The sequence below is a fragment of the Vitis riparia genome, chromosome 5, assembly GCF_004353265.1.
Source record: "Vitis riparia cultivar Riparia Gloire de Montpellier isolate 1030 chromosome 5, EGFV_Vit.rip_1.0, whole genome shotgun sequence".
Lineage (NCBI taxonomy): Eukaryota > Viridiplantae > Streptophyta > Magnoliopsida > Vitales > Vitaceae > Vitis > Vitis riparia.
In genome coordinates, this window is record NC_048435.1 from 5,337,699 (window position 1) to 5,360,023 (window position 22,325).

Below are 22,325 nucleotides of genomic sequence, written 5' to 3' on the forward strand. Positions count from 1 at the left end.
CTGTGGGACGGGATGTGACGAGGTTACCTGTCGTTCTTGACATCCCTACTTTCTCTGAATCATTGAAATAAAATAGTGGGGGAAAAGAGGAGGAAATGAAGTGGAAAAAAGGAGGTAGCAGCTAACAAGTTTGTAGAGAGTTGGGATGTGATGGGAAGGTAATGATGTGGAAAGAAAGGCCAAGGCATTGGCGTAGAATTTAATTGGATGGGGTGACGATCTTTTCTTCCTTACGAAAAGGATTCATTGATGAGGAATTGGGGATGAAAGAGAGTTTAGTGCCGTGTGGCAAGCTTTGGTACGGCGGACGTGTAAAACTAAATAAATAGAAATATAAATGTTTGGTTTTAGAAATGGTGATTAAATCTCTAGATTTAGATTATTTTGTTTAGATTTTTATTAAAGTTGATATGGTGTGAACTGTGAAGACGGATAATTTTTAAATTTATTCGTCTCGTCTCTTTTGGCATCCACATCCTTTGAAAAGAAAAAGGGAAAGAAAGAGTGCGATCCGGGTGTGGAGTGGGAAACGGTGGTTGCATACTTGCATTAAGACGGTTGCCGCGAGGATGAGGCGAATCCTCTAACCCTTAATGCCCCAACCACCAACTCCAACCATTCAGCCTGTTTCTGAGACTTTGTAACTGAGCCACGTTGACGCCTCACCGTCCAACCTGCCCCCATTTTCAAACTCCCTTCCAAAGGTCACTATTAAATCAAGAAACACAAGCACCTCACCACCTTTATCTCTCTCTCTCTCTCTCTCTCTCTCTCTCTCTCTCACTTCCATTCTGCTTGAGAACAGAGATGGCTTCGGCTAATGTTATTGTTTTCCTCACCATCCTTCTTGCTCTGCAACCTACTACTACTATAAGCGAGATATTGTCTCCTCTTCTCTCCCCTATTTTCGGTTTGTTCCCTCCTCCACAATCTTTTGCTTTTTGGCTCATGAAGTCACAATTTTGTCTCCTTTTATCTTCTGGGTTTGAGGGTTGGTCGCTTTTGATCCACTGGGTTTAGCATGAATTTCAGATTTAGTTGCTAATTGGTTTGTGATTTTGAAGGGTTTTATCATGCCGATGCGATGTTGTTCTTTGATTTGTGGCCACAGATGAGGTGTGCAAAGAAGTGGAATGTGGAAAAGGCACTTGCAAGCCTTCTAATGACAGTCCTCTGTATTTTGCATGTGAATGTAATCCTGGTTGGATGCAGACTCGCCCCGCCCATGATGATCATCTCAAGTTCCTCCCCTGTGTGATTCCCAACTGTGAGTCTTTCTTTCTCTTCATGCATACTCCCTTTTTTGTTTTCAAATTAGAAAATCGAAGCTGCTTTCTATGCAAATCAGTTGTGTATTCCGCCTTCCTTTCTTTATGACATCAATTATTGCTGCGTCTGGCTCTGAGTACATTTTCAAATTTTGAACAAGGGGCATTTATGTTTTGATATTAGCTTGGTGATATTCTGTGAGGGTTTTTTGGGTAACCCATTGTGTTTGTTTCAGTGAATTGGGGGCTTGTGGGGTGATCATCACTCACACTTCCTCACGAGTGTAATTGAGGGAGGAATGCTGAAAGACCAATATGCCCTTGTTGAATTAGTCACCAATATAAATAACTTGTAATGGGTGGGGGAGGATAATGAGAAATTTTAGAGGTCATTATGATTTTATCTAGAAGGACAGAAATAAACCTTCAAAACCGCTGTAGGGAGGATAAATCTTAGCTCAATGGTGCATGCCCAGAACAATTTGTCAAACGATTAGGAAGGAAAATGAAGGGAAAGCATGAGCTCACAATAGAATTATGATCAAGAATGAATTACTTTTTCAATTCAGGATGGTAATGCATGTTACTTGCCGGAGGACCACAGTCGTGTTGAGTGTGCCCTACTTTCTCAAAAAAATTAAACACATTTTGACTTGTGACTCAAATATTGTACCTAACTAGGATAAGACATTTGATTTCTTTATAAATCCTCGATATTAGGTCTAGAGGTGATCTTATGCTAGTTTAACAATCAATTGCAGAGAGTTTGGTTTTGATGGTGCTGATAGTTTCTGGTTTTTTAGGCACCCTGGATTACTCCTGCAAGGAAGCTCCCTCCCCTGTTCAAGAGAAAGAGAACCGGGCTAATTTGTCATTGTTTGATCGTAAGCATCACTATACTGTTACATACACTGTCAGTTGATACTATTTTCTAAATATATTTATTTCATTTTTTTGGTTTTCTAGCCTGCCGCTGGACTGATTGTGGAGGAGGTTCATGCAACAAGACATCGAAATTCACACACACATGTGAATGTAGAGAGGGCTATTATAATCTTCTCAACATCACCACCTTCCCATGCTTGAGGGAATGTAAGAACGCTAACTGAAAAGTAAACGAATATGGATACAAGAGATTCTAATTTTTAGGTTCAGAGGGAATAAATCAAATTTTATGGGTGGAAATAAAATCAAATTCTGAGTTTAATGTGCATTAATAAAAATAAAATGGCCCAAATTCATGATGCATGGATTCTAAATTTCCTGCCACTAAATTCTGGCATTTCATTATTAGGTTCAATTGGATTGGACTGTTTGAATCTTGGGATCACATCATCAAACAAATCAACTTCTTCAACTCCTAGCATGGCTGATAATGGCAAGAACCAAGGTGAGGATGGCAGTTCAAAACTCTTATGGTACTTTTTTCTCTCTTCTTTATCCTTCCCTATTCCCAAGGTTGGATGATGAAAATTTCGGTTGATAAGCTTCATCACCAGGTGGAAAACAACCAGACAAGTTCAGTATGACTTGATTGAACTGTACACCTGGATTCTGAGATGGACAACCTACTGGATCTGTTTTCTTTTATGACTTAAATCTTTATGGGCAATTGGGTAACTACCCTCAAAAGATTCTCAATTTGTTCAACCAAAAAAAAACAAGAAGAAACTGTTTATCCAATTCCACTAGAGATATATTACTCTTGTTGATGAACAGCATGCATATTCCAATATTTAGTTCGATATACGGTAGTTTCAGCTCATGAAACTCAAGTACCATTTTCTTCTTTTTTTACCTATGTCTTTTTCAGCCAAAACAATCCTACAAGGGAACTTCTATTTGTGGATTATCTTCATGCTGTCATGGGCTATGGTTATGTGGAAATAGTCATTGTCTGAGGTTGCTGTCTCTGGATTGAAGATAGATCATGTTGATTTCTTCATAATATGGTGAGTTTACTCCCATTTTTTGTTTGATGGCTGCTTCAATCAGCTTTTAGTTTCTTAGTGTAAAAATGCAGGCATGCATAAGTTAGCTAGAACAGGCATACAATGGAGGAGGGACGCTTATCTTTCTTCTTCATTTTTTATTTAATTTCTTTTGTAGAACATGTAGTAGAAATGCCACGGTTATGTTAATCAATTATTTATTTGTTGTATGGATCACACTCTAGTTTTTTCCCATTCTATTAGTCATTTTTTTTATTTATGAGACTCAAGATTGGTTGCTATATTTTTCGGTAGTTTATTGATGTACTCTTGGCTAGGCTATATTACAATAAGAGAAACAGGTTCATGATTATGCTAATTCTTAAAATCTTCATAGTTTAAAGAGCTTGAGCAGTTGTTGTGCATATAAAAGTTTCCAGCATTAAACTAATAGCTTAATCCATCCTTGAGTCACATTGACCTGATCTATTGATAATCAGGCTTCTGTTACCATGAGAAAAGAGCAACTTGGAAACTCACCACATCTAGGTTTGGGGTTGAAGGCTATGCTGTTGTGTAGGTTTAGACAAGGCAAACCAGTCTAAAGGATTTGTACAGGTTTACTAGTTTTTGTAGAAGATGAGATGCCTTCTTTTGACTTACCTCCCAAATGAGGCACAAACTTTTCCTCTTTTCTAAGGTTATTCATCTTTTGCTTTACGTTGTTGGAAGCTAGTTGAAGCAGTTGTCTGAGTTTACTTCGAAGTTAAAGAGGTCATCATAGCATGCTCAGGAAGGATCAAAACAACCATTTGTGTCATCTGACTGAAAAATAGTAGGAAAATGCCAATGCATATCCGCCGTTGGAGCCAAAGAGAAGTGATCAGATTCATGAGTCACAAGCGGATGCAGGGACTTCATATGAAGTCTCCAGAGACTCGGTATGCCTAGAAATCCATTCCAAAAGGAGGCTAATACTCGGGCCCCGTAAATAAATTTAGGTACAGCAACAGAAGTGAACAAACGTAGATTGACCAGTTACCTGAGCTATACTAAGTGTCAGCCCCTTAGCCACTTGATTCAGACCCAGAGAAATAAGCCTCATGGGTAGGCCTTGCACCCATGAGAGCCTAGGCGGAAAGCAAGGAAAGCATGGAGGTTTGGCGGTTCAAACCCTAGGAGCTAAGTGTGGGCGGAAATGGATCCGGCGAATCGCGAGTGTCTGACGAGCCAAGTTGTCCGGGGAATCTGAATTGTCGGTTGCGGATGCTCTCCGGATAAGCGCTATCAGAGTATCCGGACATGTCTGACCAGGGAAGTTGATTCGCCCTCTTCTCACATCAGGCGTCGGGCGCTGGATGTGAAATATCCGGAAAAGGTGGAACGTCGGTCAGACAGAATTCCAGATGTGAGATATCCGGAGAAGGTGGAACGTCGTCAGACAGAATTCCAGATGTGAGATATCCGAAGAAGGTGGAACGTCGGTTGGACAGAATTCTTCCCCGGGTGGAATGAGCTATGTCGCGCATCGCAAGGGGGACCGTCTGCGTGTGTAAGGGAGAGAGAGCCACGTGGCATTTTTTTAGGGAGGATCCCATAGGTGTCTCAAGGGGGATGAGCACCAAGGGCGAGCCTTGACCGCACCAAGAGGGCACCCTGGCACGGCCTTGGGCGTGCCTAGGACACGGATGGCATTTGAGCATGCACACATGGGCTCCATGACGTGTGTGGCATGCACCCCGTGGCTGCAACAGCATGGGGCATGGTGCGGCCTAACCCCTCCCCGCGCAGGCACGAGGGCGCCTAAACCTTGTGCAAGCGAGCCAACCAAGAAGACTATGGGCGCAATGTCATGGCCAGATGGGGCATCAGACAAGCAGCTGGTTCACACCATGATGCCTATGCACAACACAGGGGCACAATGCCCTGTGCACCAAGAGGGAACAATCATGGGCACAATACCATGGCTCGTTGAAGTTGACCCTGACGAGTGGGAGCAACAAGCCCAGGCCATGGGCACCTTGACATGGCTTGGGCTCACGCATCAGTGTGGGGGAGGCACATTGATGTAGCCTGATCAGCTAGTGGTGCATGCTGCTTGGTTCCAAGAGCCTTGATCAGAGACGCGTTGGTGGGTACTCGATCACAAGAGGCACCTTGCGGGGAAGGAGGCAGCTTGTTAGGGGAGGGCTCTCCGGCAACTTGATGAGGCAGGCTCGAGGAGATGGCAGCTAGTCAGAGCACTAGCTAGGACAGCTAGTGATCAAGTCAGTCAGCTGCATGGACTGGCAGTGGGCTGAGTCACTGCTGATGCTGATGCAAGTGGGTGGTTTCTCAGCAGACCACCATCTGGGTGGTGGGTGGTTGTGCAAGCAGTTCAGGGCGGTTGCATAACCACCAAGGGAAAAACTGCAGGGTGAGTCTTTTAAAAGGGCTCCTGCAACCTTGAGATGAGAGAGAGGGAGAAGAGGGAAAGTAGTCTCTGAATGCTTGGGATGTAAGCATTGCTCTCTGACTCAAGGAAGCAATTTTGTATCTTGTAAATTGAGATTAATACAAGTTGGGAAGGATTTCCTGTAACCTCGTCATGTCCCAGTTTCCTTTGATTTGTTGTTGCTGTGTGTGTGTGTGTTGAGAAGGTTGGCTAAGGAAGAGTCCTTAGCACCACGCACCAGGTGAAAATTTTAGGGTGATTTTCGAGTGTGTGACACTAAGGATAGGAAACCAAAAGTATAACATTATTGGGAGCAATGCCCATGTGGGGCGGATGGTAGCAGGTGGCTATCATGTTGTCAAGCATGTGCTTCTCTACAAATTCAGATGATGACATATGGGTTATCGTTCCCTGGGAGTTTGAAATAATAGGAAGCATTCATGTTTCCATCGTCCTCTGCATTTTCCTTGGTGAATCCATTCCCATATGAACTATGAAATACTCCATCGCTGCCTGTAAGCTTTTAGGGCTTTTGACACTGAGTTCCCTGGTTTGGCGAAGCCTCCACTACTAGCGCTTGCGATTGGCCCTTCCTCAGTGGTGTGACGTTGGTTACAAAGGGCTGAATAGATTGGTCCAGTTCAAGTTGATTGGGCCTAAGGCAACTTCCCTTGATATAGATACTGTTAGGTTCTAGTATTGAAATATGCGCCTAACCACCGCTGGGGCCAGCCATGGGGCAATGGTACATGGACGGATCAAAGTATTGTCTTCTACTTGTCTAACACAACCTCTTTCGGGCATGTGCTATCATGTACTTTTTTAGCTTTTTTTAACTCCTTGATGTGGTTCTCTCTTTTAGTACGCCATAACTTTCTTCATAGGTCTCAGTGTAGCCTAAAATTTGTATGGCAATCTAGAGCTTCTCCGGTGCTCGTAATCTCAAAAGCTATTTTTTTAATAATATTGACAATTACTCTCTAATTCAAACACCAAATTGTCAAATTTTAGCAATCTACTCCGATGGCTAATGCTGAATTTACCCGTTGAGAGTTGCGGATGGATGGAAGCGTCAAATCAAACTTAAGGTTGAAACTTCAACCATAGTACTTCCTATGGTTGCCTTGTCTTGTATATACTTCTTCGTCATAATTTAACATCTTCGGTCCTGCCATAAATTATGAAGGGAGACTAGTTGAAGAACTGAACTCGCAGCTTGTTAATATGGTGTCCATTAAAAGGGTAGTTGAAAGTTCCTATTCCTTTTAAGAAACTGCATAAAATAATAACAAAAGATTGAATTCCACATGCATTCAATGTTCAATTTTGTGATGGAAAAAGAAGATGCCTCTTCTTTAAGAACGTATCTGATGATTAAGGTAGGAAAGAAGGTCTTGAGCTCCGAGCCTTGGAATTAGGAGTGGCGCTTGGGAGGGTGGCTTGCCCTGGATATGCGGATGGTGGCCAATGAGCTGATGGATGGTTGTGTTTATTAGATTTATTGGCTTTTGATGAGACCTTAACACTTCTCTTCTCTCTATAGAAGGCGTGTGGACCTAGACCTCCCCTCAAGCCGCAGCTGTCCATCAACCTTGATTTTCTTTCTACATAGCCAATAATTCGTGGTGGAATGACATTTTGTCATGCTCGTGAAGTGACCTCAACCACCTCTAGTCCACTATCTTGTTAAGAATGCCTTGAAGATACTCTTAAACCAAACTTCACTGTTTTCTTCTTCTTTTTTCTTTTTCTTTTTTTCTTTTTTTTTCTTTTTTTAATGTTTTACGCCAAAGTCGATTTGTGTATCAATTTGATAATTCCTCTTGAAAACAATTAATTTCACTACAATATTTTTTAATTATTCTGTCAAAATATAAGCATTCTCCGGCTATTTCTCCATTTGGGGCGTGGTAGATGGTTGAATCATTGCACGAGCAGCCGTCTCTATCTCTCAGACGTCAAGGACTCTTCCAATCCATCAAGACCTACTCATTCACTCGCATTAAGTTTGTGCCCACCGATCGATCCGCTAATCAAAACACCCCGTTGAAAAGTTTGTGCTATACTCTCCTCGTGTCTTCAGCATAGCTCCACTCACCTCCCATCTCACTTCAGCTGTCCCATCATCTCATCAGTAAATCCCACAACTGTACGGGGCATCGTTCCATCGGCGGCGTACGGCACTCCCTTATAGGGACACTATAGGCCTGCGACACACCCCCACCTTGCCCACCTTGGTATCTTCGCCCAGCTCCTCCATATCCCAATTTTTACTCTCTCTCATGTTCTTTGATTTTCGTGTGTGAATTATTGCTGGCTTTTCCCTCTAAAAGCCCTTGCTTTTACATTTCTCGGTTTTCGCTTCCTCATAAAAGCTTTCTTTTCTTGTTTCTACCTTGCCCCTTCTTTTTCTACTGGGCTCTGTATCACCAGTCTTGCTACCTCTTTTTTCTTTTTTCTTTTTTCTTTTCCTTTTATTTTTCTGCATCTTCTTTTCCACACAGAAGGGGCTTTGGAAATTGGGGTTGATGTTGTGCGTTATGGATGATGATTCATGTGAAGGCGATGGCAATGGTCACTATTGGGGATGAGGGAAGGGGATTCGTGAAGAGATTCATGTTATGATCTAAGATAAGATTGTGGTGTTCCTCACTTGGTGACCCACCTCATTTATTGGCCTTGTTTATAATAATAATACGCATTGTTTTGCTCTTCCAACACACGTTTGATATGCCATAAATTCACTGCTCAAATTTATTGAGACATCTCCTTTGTTCCCCGTGACAATCCCTTGTACACTAGCTAAGCCAATCCATAACCCCACCGTAATATTCTGGCTGACTAGGATGGACCAGTGGTCAAATAAGAAAATTACTTTTGAATTCTAAGAATTTGATCCGATTTTCTATGCAACCTGCGAGAGACAAATAGTTTTCATTGTCTGTGAATGTGATTATGGGATGAATGAATTAGATTGGGTTCAACGTATAGACAAGGAATTCATGGAATCGTGTTTAATTTCCGGATAGGATATTCGATGGTAGTGGAATTCGATGTCACATTTAAAAAGGAAAAATTTATGAAATTCCATGAATTTGAAGGTGGACCCAGGATTGAAATAAGTTGATTGTTAGATATGGCCAAAGCAAGATTCATTTATAAACTGGGTCCAGGTTATAAGAGATGTGCTCAAATGATAGGGTTGGGCAAGTTGACATGTCATCATCTCTAGTAGAGTCATTTTCCCACTCTCATTCTCCATGTACATCGAGCATATATGACCTGTAGGGCAGCAGCATTAGTCAGTCGGTGGTGGTGATAATCAAAGATTCCAATGAGAATGGAATAGAAAATTAAGAAGAGGATGAAAGAATTGGATAGCAGGGTGGTTTCACCACCTCGAAACATAGTGGATCTTGCCCTGTCCTCCACCTTTTCTCCAAAACATGGAATTCTGGGAAGCAAATTCGACGGTGCACATCACCCACCATGACCTTGGAAGTTGGTGGAGGCGTTTTCCTCTCCAATTCAGCTTCCGCCTATACATACTTTTGTTTCCCATCTTATCATGTCTCTGTGATTCTTTGCTAATCGATTAACCCCATCACCTCCAGTACCAATAATCAGTGGCAGAAAAGGACCCCCATTGGGATAATCTTTTCCTTCTTAGACAAGCTTTCGGGTAAAAAAACTACTGGAGAACATGAGGAATTTGCCCCTAAGACGACAAAGCTGAGCCACTCAAAAACAAAAAGGATCATTAGTGTAAATCCAGAGATGGGAATCATGGGAATGGGGACAAAGCCAGAATAGGGAGAGGGGTCGCTGTGGTGGCTAAGTGTGGAAGTACAAGCTCAGAGGGAGACTTATATTTGTTTAATTTAAGAGGGGGTTTAGTTTAGGGTTAGAGACATAGGGTTTGCAGAGGTACACGTAGTATCGAGTTTAATGATGAAAATGAGATTCTTCTGTCCTACCAACCCATCCACACCCCTGCTTTAAACTTTAATCTCTGCTTTTCTTTTTCCTCACCCCCCTTCTCTCTCCCTTTGTCTCCTCATATATTTAATAGGAAGCCTCCCCATTTACTGCAACTTTGAAACTTTGTATGTCTCCATTTTCTGCCAAGACATTTCTCCCAATCATGTATCCTATCATGCAAGTTTATTTAATAATAACTGAGAAAGGATCAAGTGAAAGAACACTCTCTCTCTCTCTCAGTGGGAAGCTAAAGTTGCTTAGGCCCAGAGCCTGCGAGCTGCTTCTTTTTTGATTCCTGGGATGACTGCTTCTGATTTCACCTTAGCATTTTAAAAACAGCTTTTCCGAACTAAATGCTTTTCTTTTTGCCCTTTTGAAATTTTCTTTTTTGCAAGAATTAAAACAAAGAAAGAAAAACTGGCCGGAAAATCAAATAATTACCTGTTATATTTTCTTATCATATTAAAATATTTCATAAAATAAACTAATTATTTAGTACATGTTTGAATTTTTAAAATTTTTTATATAAATATAATGTGCAGATAAGAATAATTTTGATATGGATTGATGGGTATTTTTTGTATTTGATACATTGATGGATGGGATTTTAAGGAGAAGCTAGTATTACCACCTAAAGTGGAAATTGGCCAAGGAGTTAAGAAAGGAAAGGAACAAATCATGCTCTCCATTAATTTCAGTTAGGATATCAATTTGGATGAGTCCAAAGCATGGAGAGATGGAAAGGGTCTACATAAATTGGGAGAGTCAATGACACGACCCAACTGGGACTTCGCGATAACCTTATGGGTCCGGTGCGTCACCATCACAATTTATTATTGGATGTGGAGTCCAATTTCGTCCCCAAAAGGAATTAAAATAAAAAATCATAAATTAGGATTAAAAAGAAAAAAAAAAGATGTATATAAGAAAAATACAATTTTCAAAGCTAGCAATTACATAGCGACATTATTCCTTCAGTTTCCCATGCAACTATCTCCACTCAGCCCACTTCCCCATTTTTCTGAAGTCTAATTTCTACAAAATGGTCAACAGCTGCGACTTTTTTAGTCTTCCCCCCTTTCCTCAAAAGGGAAATACTTCCAAATTTCAAGAAATACCCTCACGACTCAGCAGACAAAATGAGAATCCACACCTCTCAGCTGAAATGGAGGGTGAACTGTGAATATAAATTGAAACAACTCAAGATATTCCCTGATATGTATGCGGCAGACACGCCCGCAGTTAATACATGCTCACATCATAATTGAGACGCAGACCCCTATAAACAGACTAGTTTATTCGAAGCAAACTTGGCTTAATTTATTAAGTTTTGAGACCTTGGCACAATTTAAAATGTTGGGTTCCCCATGAATATTACAGAAGCAAAATGATTTTTTGGGGGTTTTTATGCTATGGTAAGCAACAAAGTGTTGGCATTGAGATGAACAAAGTACAAACATTCTGCAGTGATTAGAACAGCCCCACTTATTTGACCATATGTAAGGCACTTTCTGAGCCTTGTCCACATTAAAGAAATGCGAAAATATTGGATCAGCGTAACCCCATTAGTTTTGTCCAGAGAGGCATATGGGAATGTGGGAAAAAATGGAAAGTGAAATAAGGGGAACATGGAGCCTCCTTAATTCGCATATGGGAATTAAGGATTGAAGAGAAATAAGTAAGCTTTTTTGGGATCTGAGAGAAAGAGAGCGGGGAAGAGATTGATGAAGGAGATGATGACGGTTGCCAGTCACGCCAAGGACTCTCTGCCAAACAAGGGGCAGTACTTGTTAGAATCTGCTACCAAATTTGTCAGGACTCCCTCTCTCTTTCTCTCTGTACTTGTCTGCCTCAGACCCAGGCAGCCATGGCCTGTGGCTCTGTGCCCCTCTGGCCGGAGCCTTCACCAGGACAGCAACACAATCACTCCACTCACCAGTTCCAAACGTTTTCCCTTTCTTTATGTTTTCTTAATCTTATATGGCAGCCATGTAAGCTGTGCTGTAGGGACCCATCTGACATGGCTGGGCATGTCAGATGGGGGAAGGGAGATACCAGATACGGCGATAAACTTTGGAACGTGGCTTTGATATTTGGAATGTGAATCCGCCTCTCTTTTGTCTCCTTCCAGTTCCACTAGCCCACATGGGGAATTATTTTCCATTCAAATAATTTAGGTGGCCATGAGTGAGAGCCGGGGTGATGTCTTTTTGTTTTGTGGGACGAGGTTGAAGACTATAACTATGTTTGGCGGGAAAAACGTTGAAATTAAAAATTAAAATTAAGAAATTATATTTATTCACAATCCTAATCTCATTTCACTTATTTTTAACTTATCAATATAAAATTAAATAATTTAAAAATAAGTAAATTTGTAATTAATTTTCACTTTTTAAATATTAAAAAAAACCACATTTTTCATATTTTTAGAATATATTATATAAACACACAAACACCAACTCCTGTTCACAGGGGAAAATGATTCGAATGATGACTAACGTTACTATACATGGCATGAATCGAAGTGTATAGTGTTCATTATGGATGACCAAGTACATATCATTCACGCTATTTTAAGAAGTTAATCATAGTCCTATTTTAAAAATATTTTCGAAAGAAATTCTTTCATCAACCCAATAAGAAAAAAAGGTAAAGAGGAAGGATTAGCTTACACGTGGAAGAAATGTCTCCCAATGATTGAAGGGATTACCTCCTCGGAAGGCAACTCTTCGTCGACGTGGCCCATTCATTAAATTCTCCAGATGGATCCAGTTCACCCGAATCACACCTCCACGGCTCCACCCCCTCCCCTTCGACTGAGTCTATTTTTCACTCCTCCTCTCTTCAACCATATGCTAATTTTTCGCATATCAATAAATAATTCTTTTTTCCATTTACTTATTTTATTATTTTACACAAATTTTCAAAGCCTTGGTGGTAGGTTTTTTTTTCTTTTTTTCTTTTTTTCTTTTTTTTTTTTGTGTCAGAATTTTTTTCCTTTTTCTTTTTTTCCTGAAGGGAATTTCAATTCCCGGTGACGGTACTTTGAGGCATTTGGTCAGCTTTCTCATTCCGATTCCAGAATTGTTGGGCCATTGGAATTTTAATGCCACACCCCCACCATGTCTTTTGATAAAAAGGACAACAGCTTTCATATAAATACTATTATACTTATTTTGACAACGGTGTCATCTTTATCCAAAATAAGGGAATTTTTTAAAATTATTATCATATGGAAAAGGAAATTATGAAGTTCATTTATAATCCTTTCTCCTCCCCCCACCCCAATTTTTTTTCTCTCTCAAGGGATGGAAAATATTAGTCACTCCAATTTTTATTTTTTTTAATAGTTTTTAAGAACAATTTTTTAATATATTATTTTCTAATTTTTATAAAACAAAAAGTTTGTTTAGAAAATTAAACCGTTTTAAACTTTTTTTTTAATTTTTTTAATATATTTTAAAAATAATTTTTATATTTAAAACTTTATTTTTAATCATTATATATATTTAAATAAATATTTTTTTAAAACAACTCTTAAAAAAAAGTAAAATCAACTAAAAGATGTTAACTAAAAATATAATATTTTATGTTATTTAAAAATAAAAAATAAAAACAGTTTTTTTTTTATTGTCAAACATATTTTTCAAGTTTTTTATTCTAGAAAACAAAAAGTTATTCTTGAAAATAGTTGTTAAGTAAACCCTAAATCTCCTTCTAAAATAATTCTTGAAATAAGTGGATATCCAAATAACAAAATTACTTCATAACTACAGTTTTTTTTTTTTTTTTTCTAATGATTAAAACCGGAATTACTAACTATAGTCTTATACCTTAAAAAAACTTAAAAAAATTAAGTCACATGAATACCTTGGTGGCTGAGATTTACTATTTTGAAAATTATTTTGTTACGATGAATTAATTTGTAATTTTTTTTAAAACATATCATTTTTGCTCAAAAAACACATATTTGCTCCAAAATGTTCAAAAAATTGTTTTACATCGAAGGTGAGAACATTATTTGTTTTTAAAAAGTAAATGCACCCAATAAAAAATAACTTTTCATCGGGCACTCTTAGAAATTAAATGTAGCGACACACATGTAGAAATTGCTTTTACAACATTTCTTGAAAACAAATCCCATACATAAAATGTTTCCATATTACTTCCACAATTTAGAAATTTAAATATTTTTTCCTTTTCAAATAACTTCATAATAAATATGCTCAATATTTTTCAATTTAAAAAACAAAAAATCAAAAAAAAAAAAAAAACTTTTCTTATTTCCATAACTTGAATCCATATTAATTTAAATTTTAAAATTTTGAAACAAAAATTATCATTGCATTCCCGTTGAAAATATACTAGGTATCATTTTTAGCTTAAAAGGAATTCACACGATGAACAAGAGTTATACCAACTTATGAAAAACTTTGATTTTCGACTAACCCAATGCAAACTCTCATATGTCTTTTTTATTGGAAGTATCCTTATTTGCTTTGATTGATTCCTTGACCCTATTGTGGGAGAGCTCAACTAAGCAATTGGTGCTTACATTTCAAGTAATGTCGCCTTTCCTAAGCTAGTATTAGCTAAATTGGCTCCTAGGAATCATATACATATCAAAGTTGTAAAATACTAAAATGGTCTGGCAGTCTCTAGGAACCTGTAGCAAATTCTTTTACTTTTCTTCTTTACATACCCTTGATAGTCGAGAAAGAAAACCTTCTTGCCCTACTATCCACATAAATAGGGCTTTTGGATTTTTTTTTAATATCTTTGTCCTATGACTAATCTCTGTTCATATTTTATCAATAACTTTTTTTTTAGGTATTAAAATGATGAGTACAAAATAAGTATATAATTTATTTCATGTGTTATACAAATGATATATTTTTTAATGCTTATGGGTATGATATATAAAAAGAGGTATTAAACTGCGCTACCCATGTATAAGCATAATTTGAGAAAAAACATATTACTTAAAAAAGGATTTGCACGAACCTATAAAAGGGTTATTCAACTAGGAGAGGAAATGAGAAATCATGTGTTATGGATAAGGATAGAAAAGTTTGAAACGATAAATGATACGAATCTAATACGCTTTTCGTAAGTTTGAATTGAGTATAAATGAGTTTGGATTAAAATCATTTAAACTAGTATAACTTATCTAATAAATTGATAATTTTGTAGTCAACTTATATAACATAAATTTAACTCAAATGAACCCATTTAATAATCTTACTATTAATCTATTTATATTTTTAATTCATTTAATTCATATTTGATTCATTTTAAATCTATTTTTAAATAAATAGATCAATTAGGTTATAAACATATTTTATTGAAATATTAATCATATAAACATATACAAATATTTGGATAAAATGTGAGGACATAATTGTCACCTTATAAAAAATCATTTATTTTTTATAAATTTGAATAAATAAATTTTCTAATGGTTATGAATTTGAATAGTGTCCATATTTAGGTTCATTTATTTTTATGCAATCGTATGAACAATTTAGACCGCCCATCTTATTTGAAAAGGCAATTTATGTGAAATTTTAATGTCAGGGCAACCTATTTTATTTAGGGTGTCCTTTTTGTCCATAGAACATCCTTTATTTAAAGAACATAGAAAGCGTATAAAATCATAAATGCACCCTACCCAGCTGGATATTTATCTTCTATTTTTCACTTTTAGTTTCTTCCCAACCCCCCTAAAAATTATCCCCTAATATTGGGAAGATTTAAAAGCTGATAAGTGAAAGGATGTAAAAGAAAATTTAAAAGTTCCATTTGTCTTTTCCATATCATTTTAATTAAGTCAATAAATAAAAATGTAATTAATTATTGGATGGGACAATGTTGGTCAGGTCTAAGGCCTAGCTTGAACTTGGCCTCTCATATTGGTGTGATAGAGTACCAAACCATTTAGAGGATGAGTAGGGTTTTTCATGTTGTATTTTGGAACTTTTTTTTATTTTTAATGTTTTAAAATATTTTTATATATAGAATTATTTATTTATTTATTTAATTTTTAGAATAAAAATAAGAAGTATAGCTGGTGAGGACTTAATTTCTCATATTCACAAACAAACAAAGCATATTAACTATGATGAGCTGTTATAGTAAATGGTAAAAAGATAGGTTGAAGTGAGAAGGTAACATAAATAAATGAGGTGGCAATAATCTACGTGGAATTAATAATAATAAACTATAGTGAGAGAGGGTAAAGGTGGGAAATGGAAGGGAAGCTTATTCCTTGGATTGTACTTTTGTAGGATTTCAAAACCAACTCTATCTGCAGCAGCGCGTGTGGCGTAACTTCCTCTTTAGTTCGGATTTCTAAATGGTGTCGCCATGAATTATAACTATTAACTATTGTTTTATTTACTATTTTTTTATTTTCATTTTTAGAAAATTTATTATTATTGTTGGTGTTGTTTAATAAGACTATAATAAATGCCTAGCAACACTGACAAATCAGCTGCCTGGTGTCACTCCCTCTTGTCTTCCTCTATAAAGCGGCGACCCCTACCCAAAAATTTAACCTGCGCACCAACCCCCCATGGACAAAACCGTCGGCGATCCTTGGAAATCGGATACCGGCCTTTTTCGGCCGCCGGAGACCCCTCGTGAGCCCATGGAATTTCTCTCTCGCTCCTGGAGCGTGTCGGCTTTGGAAGTTTCTAAGGCTCTGGCTCCTACTCAGATGCAAGCGCTTTCCAAGACGTTGAGTGGCGGCGGCGGCTTTGCCATACCGGAGGACATCGCCGGAGAGCTGGAGGAGGCGGCTATTTCTGGGAACCCATTTTCCTTTGCATCTTCCGAGACCTCCCAACTCGTTATGGAACGTATAATGTCACAGTCGGTGAGTTGATATCATGGATCATGTGTGGATACAACGTGAATGGTTGCCATTGGGACTGAAACAACTTTGTTCTTTCTCAGCAGTTTCCTCTCTCTCTCTCTCTCTCTCTCTCTCTCTTTTCCCTTTCCTTGGATTAGCTTCTGGCTTGTGAGATTTCCCCCCACTTTTTTTTTTTCCTTTTTCTTTTTTTATAAAAATATTTTATTTATTTATTTTCTGGAATAGGCGGAGTCGAACTTCCAATGGATTCTAGTTTTGTTTTGTTGTCTAACTTTGTATTCTTGCTTGAATTGTTGTTTTCCACTTTGGTTTTCTTCTTTCTGTTTGCGCTTGAAGCCGACTCTAGAGAGTCAAATTCACTACAATCTCCCCCAACTTGGATCTTGTCTTTTATCTTCATCCATATTCTGAACTGCCAATTTTATGAGAAAAACACTGGATATCACTGAAACTAACAGAGGGATGTGATGTGATACTCTCCATTATTATGATATCTTCTGCAGCAATTTTGCTCCTACATGCTTTCATTTTCCTCTTCTTTATTTGGAATTGGGTCCTCAGTTTTCAAGTAATATGATTATTATAATCACACTCACCCACAAATCCTTCGCGCTAATCATCACCATTCCATTCCATCATTAACACTCTTCATCTCTGTTACAGCAGGAGGTGTCCCCGCGCACTTCAGGCCGTCTCTCACACAGCAGTGGCCCCCTCAACGGAACTCAGAGTTGTGGCTCCTTAACGGACAGCCCCCCAGTCTCTCCCTCTGAAATCGACGATCTCAAGGTTTGTGTTGACCACCCTTTTTCCCCCGGCCACCGCCGGCATCTCACACCCAAGTTGAATTTCCCAACAGGCGTTTGGGTGAGTCAGGAAAAGGGGAGGAGCGCATTATCTCAGCTTTCTCTCTAACCAACATCCTTTAATTGCACCCCACCCCACAGAGTATGAGTGTTGCTTCGCTTTCTCCAATGCAAAAGCTACACCACCCCTGAATCGAAACTTGGAGAAACTCTACTTCCACCACCCATTTTTCCTATTCCACCAAATGGTCACTGTCTTGTACTCGTACCAGAGTGGAAGAAGCAAAGACTTGGGTTTCGATGGACCAATCTTCCACAGTTTGATAGAATCATAATGTTCCTTCTTCCTCTACTCCCTGTGATAGCTCAGGATGGCGGGATGGTCACTGCAAATCCCTTTAAGATTCGCCTCATTTTTATTTTCTAATTACGGTAGTACCACGCTTGACCCCTTAGGGTTTCATAAATCAGTGAGACTGAAGTCTCTGCTCTTCCCAAAATGCGCCGCGAGCTAGAGTGCGCACGGGGCGCAGAAACCTACTCTGCGCCCTCGTAATTAACGAACCAAAGAAACAAAGATGCGTTAGCTGGCCGTACAATTTGGAAATTGTTAAGGCTTTAATCACATCCATTAATTCTAATAGGACACACTCCTGGCTTCATCAATGACCAACACACATTCTTCAATGCAGTTTTGCCGCTCCAACAACCCTGTTAATACCCAGTACAGACCAGCCACCGCAGCCACCACTGGCAAGACCGTCGGCAGATGGCTCAAGGACCGCAAAGAGAAGAAGAAAGAGGAGACTAGAGCCCAGAATGCCCAGCTCCACGCCGCTGTTTCTGTCGCTGGAGTGGCGGCTGCCATCGCCGCAATAGCAGCCGCCACAGCTGCCTCCTCCGGAGCCGGAAAGGACGAGCAGATGGCGAAGACCGACATGGCGGTCGCCTCTGCCGCCACTCTCGTCGCTGCCCAGTGCGTGGAGGCCGCCGAGGCAATGGGCGCCGAGCGCGAACACCTCGCTTCGGTGGTCGGATCCGCCGTCAATGTTCGATCTGCCGGCGATATCATGACCTTGACGGCCGGCGCAGCCACAGGTAGAATTTAAAATAAAATAAGCTTCCATGGGCTACCATGTCGCTTTCAAAAAATTGGGCAGTTAGTTTGTTGACTGACGGAAGTGCCCTTGTTGGGGCTGCAGCTCTTCGGGGGGCAGCCACATTGAAGGCAAGGGCGTTAAAGGAAGTTTGGAATATAGCAGCAGTAATTCCGGTGGATAAGGGGATGGGAATTGGTGGTGGCAACGGCAGCAATGGTAATTCTAATAGTAGTTACAGTGGTGAGCTCGTTGCTGAAGAAAACTTCCTAGGAATCTGCAGCAGAGAATTACTTGCTAGAGGCTGTGAACTTCTCAAACGCACCCGAAAAGGTATAATCATTTTATCTAATTCTGAATTACTTGTATAATTCCCTCTCACAATCATAATTCTCATACATATGTGTGTTATGGTTAATAATGCAGGCGATCTTCATTGGAAAGTTGTCTCAGTTTACATCAACAGAATGGGTCAGGTGAGAGTAGTATTTGAATTCTTCTAATTCAAGCTAATGATCATTTTGATTTTGATCAAATTGTTCGGGTTTACTTTTGATGCATTCACTTTGCTTTCTTTTATTGGATTGCACTGATATCCTCTGTTCCTGCAATTATGATATTCCTTGCTCTGTAAACGCCATAACCATGAAGATAAATTTCTGGGTCTGGGTCCACTTTTAATGCTTGGTATTTGATCTGGGTGGATTCAGAATTTCCACAAAGCATGGTGCAGGAAGTCAAAAGTGAAATGCAAATAGCTGAAGTTTGTTTTGTTTTTGTTGTCACAATGTAAAGGACAGGAAGCTAAATTTCTAAAGCAAACAAATCGGGTATTCTTTTGATTGCAGTCTTTAATTTTTAAAACTGGCTTTTTGTGCAGGTGATGCTTAAGATGAAGAGCAGACATGTCGCTGGGACCATCACAAAAAAGAAAAAGAGTAAGTGATTACTTTTGTCTTTCTCTCATAATGTGAACGGAAATGGAGGTGTGGGTCTCTTATTCTTCCATTTGGGGATTAGAGAAAGGAATTGGCCATAAAGAGGGAAAAGATCTAAAGGGATCATCTTTAATACCCCTCTCTTTTGAATTTGCAGACGTGGTGTTGGAGGTCTGTAAAGATATGCCAGCTTGGCCTGGCCGCCACCTACTGGAGGGCGGGGAGCACCGGCGATACTTCGGACTGAAGACGATACAGCGGGGAGTTATAGAGTTCGAGTGCAGGAACCAGCGGGAGTATGATATATGGACTCACGGTGTTTCCCGGCTCCTCACCGTTGCTGGAGAAAGAAACAACAGACATAGAGTTTGAGATTTCTCAAGCGAAGAAATGAGTGGGGTACAAACTGGATAAAAACATTGGGGAAAGGTTTTCTGGCCCTTTGAACTTACCAGATGTTGTATAATTTGGTGGGGCAGTGTTTTTTCTTTTGTTTTTTGGGTTTCTACTGTATAAAGCAGAAATTAAAGATAAGTTATCCAAATGGGTTTCTTTAATTTTGATGAGAATATGTTCATGGATTTTGTTCTTAATTTTGAACTGGAAAAGTAAAGTGTTGTGGATCGCAAAGCAAGGACACCACCATGTGTCTCAAGCTTCTCTGCTGGGGAAAGAAAAGGAGTATCTTGGACTGGGGCAGTCAAAAGAGAAGAAAGGAATCCCATTTTGAGAAAGAATAATACAGAAGATAAAGACATGCCCAATCCTATGTGCTTTGTTGATTCATGTGAGTGGTTTTTTTGCCTTTACTAGATTTTTAGGCTTACTTTAACATTTTGATTAGGTGGAAACGCTAATTGTCTTGATCTGTAATCTTTGCACTTTATATATAATAAATTATTGTTTGGATTAATTAAATGAAGAGCTTCTGGAATTTTTTGAATTTTGTATACTAAGATCAGACCCTTCTCCACAAATGAATGTATTGAATGACATGGAAATTAAATCAAATTCGGGTTATGCTCAAGTTGTTTGAACCCCGACCCTGCCCACATTAAGTTTGAGTTAAAAAACCTAACCCAAGAGTTGAAAATAATTGTCCTACCCAATCGAAACATTAAGTTGAGTCAGATCAATCCGTTTGAACCTTGATCCTATCCAAATTAAGTTCGAGTTAAAAAACCTAACCCGAGAGTTGAAAATAATTGTCCTATCCAGTCCAAACATTAGGTTGAGTCAGATCAATCCGTTCAAATTACACCTCTTTATGTACCTAAGGTCCCATGGATGTTAGAATTGGATGCCCTTTATGTACCTGAGGTCCCATGGATGTTACAGTTAGATGGTGAAAGTATGGCGCAAGGTGTCTGTTCTTTTGGTCGACCTCCTCAGCCTTACAGCTTGAGAAACGCCTTTACACTAGCAATCACTGAACTAATTCCTGAAATTTCTGTAGTTCCATACAGCATTCATCAGCTGGGGCAATTTTTCATGATATTTGTCACGTTTAAGGACTCTGGCAGGCATCTTTAATCAACCCAAGTCATGATAAGAAAAATCTTCTAGTGATTGTTGCACTGTGGCACCAACAGTTTTGTGCAATTTCAAGTTGCCGTATTTTTAGTGGTGGAATGTGTAGGAAGAAGAGCGAAAGTGAGTAAAGGTATTGGTAATGATGATAATAGACTTACGAGTATCTCATTGATAAGATTATGGTGATGGCAGCTTCATGTGGGAAGAACATAACCTGTGAAAACTGTGGGCACCAAGACCAGTGATCATCCGGGTAGCCGCACCCAAGTGGTCCATCCGGTCAGCATGACACCCGACCGGGATTTGTTATCCAAAAGGCATATGAATGGGCGGCTAGATGCTATAAATAGGATGGTTACGTATTTTGCGCAATTCAAACAACCGTTACATGATTGACTTGCATGTCATAAATAATTGATAGTTACTAACGGTAATTGAACCTTGAATATAAAAATTGCAATAAATGAAAATCATAAGGACGAGTAATGTAACGAGATTTCCTTGAGAACAACCCCATCAAGAGAAAGATATGTAATCTAGTTAGTACAAGAACTTTATATCAAAAATATTCTAAACCAATTGGAGTAAGATCCGTCCTGTTTTATGGAAGTCTGACAACCTTCCTTCCTTCTTTGTGTCTCTCATAGGACCGCCTAGCAATAATGAAGTTGGGTGGATTCCTTTTTTGCACAAAAAGATATTCGGATAGGTGGTCCAAGCATATCCCTCCGAAGTTTAAGTTAGACAAGAATAACTCATACTGTTTAGTGGAGGAGAGTGAATTAGCGTTTATACGCGTACCTTGTTTTTGCTTTTTAGAGGGTTCATATAGTACTGATGAGAATGCCACTATAGTACTAACTAGACACTTTGAGTTTCTTTTATAATGATGATTGTCCTGTAGGCGGTTGGACAATCATCACAGTTTTGGGTAGCTAGCAGATACCATCAATTGATGTGCCATGAGCTTAGACTGTGTGGCTGTGTGTCCCCTTAGCTTGTTGATGGTCTGGGGCTATGTGCAGTAATTAATTGACATGAACTTGAGGGCTACAAGATGTCCCATCAATCGTTCACATGTCAGGCGTGAATGATCACGCGTGCCAGTGGGTCTTGAAGATTTGACTGGACAGTCCTACCTGTTTGGGGGTCCGACCTCCCCTTGCCGTCTGGCCCTATAAGGGAAAGAACCTTCTTATGTTTGGTGTCAGATGGAACTTGTCGTGATCTGGATGGGTTGCATACTTGTATTAGATGGTCAGGGTGTCCGGATTGAAAAAGGAACACGTGGAAGGGAGCCCCTCACAAAAAATACTTCCCAAAGCTAACTTAGCTATTAGAGAAGTTTATTTGGACAAATATCTGGACACATTTTTCTGTTGATCCGCCTAGAGTGAAGAAACTACCAAGAGGAGCAATTGTTGTCAAATGGTTTTGAAACCAAAATGTTATGATACTAG

At 39.2% G+C, this 22,325-nt stretch overlaps 2 protein-coding genes across 4 annotated transcripts; both read left to right on the top strand.

The window, feature by feature from the left end:
• The first annotated feature begins 490 nt into the window (after window positions 1–490).
• Window positions 491–3,489, top strand: LOC117914030. Its single transcript, XM_034829188.1, has 6 exons — window positions 491–910; window positions 1,112–1,267; window positions 2,072–2,152; window positions 2,235–2,360; window positions 2,563–2,658; window positions 3,082–3,489. The coding sequence occupies exons 1-6, from the start codon at window positions 808–810 to the stop codon at window positions 3,156–3,158; spliced, it is 639 nt and encodes a 212-aa protein (XP_034685079.1). The 5' UTR covers window positions 491–807; the 3' UTR covers window positions 3,159–3,489.
• Window positions 3,490–16,131: 12,642 nt separating this feature from the next.
• Window positions 16,132–20,245, top strand: LOC117915125 (VAN3-binding protein-like). 3 transcript variants are annotated; one of them, XM_034830703.1, is made up of 7 exons: window positions 16,132–16,491; window positions 17,158–17,280; window positions 17,990–18,395; window positions 18,500–18,727; window positions 18,821–18,870; window positions 19,275–19,332; window positions 19,490–20,245. In XM_034830703.1, the coding sequence occupies exons 1-7, from the start codon at window positions 16,189–16,191 to the stop codon at window positions 19,702–19,704; spliced, it is 1,383 nt and encodes a 460-aa protein (XP_034686594.1). In that variant the 5' UTR covers window positions 16,132–16,188; the 3' UTR covers window positions 19,705–20,245. The 3 variants fall into 3 exon arrangements, with proteins under 3 accessions (XP_034686594.1, XP_034686593.1, XP_034686595.1); XM_034830702.1 differs by having other exon boundaries at window positions 16,133–16,491; window positions 17,155–17,280; XM_034830704.1 differs by lacking the exon at window positions 16,132–16,491 and adding an exon at window positions 16,740–17,059.
• Window positions 20,246–22,325: the final 2,080 nt, after the last annotated feature.

Excerpts from the sequence above, each read along its gene's own strand:
- LOC117915125 (XM_034830702.1), top strand. The coding sequence starts at position 16,189 with ATGGACAAAACCGTCGGCGATCCTTGGAAATCGGATACCGGCCTTTTT. Across the intron at positions 17,281-17,989 it reads CTGAAATCGACGATCTCAAG|TTTTGCCGCTCCAACAACCC; the intron begins GTTTGTGTTGAC and ends TCTTCAATGCAG. Across the intron at positions 19,333-19,489 it reads CATCACAAAAAAGAAAAAGA|ACGTGGTGTTGGAGGTCTGT; the intron begins GTAAGTGATTAC and ends TTGAATTTGCAG.
- LOC117914030 (XM_034829188.1), top strand. The coding sequence starts at position 808 with ATGGCTTCGGCTAATGTTATTGTTTTCCTCACCATCCTTCTTGCTCTG. Across the intron at positions 911-1,111 it reads TCTTCTCTCCCCTATTTTCG|ATGAGGTGTGCAAAGAAGTG; the intron begins GTTTGTTCCCTC and ends TTGTGGCCACAG. Across the intron at positions 2,659-3,081 it reads TGATAATGGCAAGAACCAAG|CCAAAACAATCCTACAAGGG; the intron begins GTGAGGATGGCA and ends TGTCTTTTTCAG.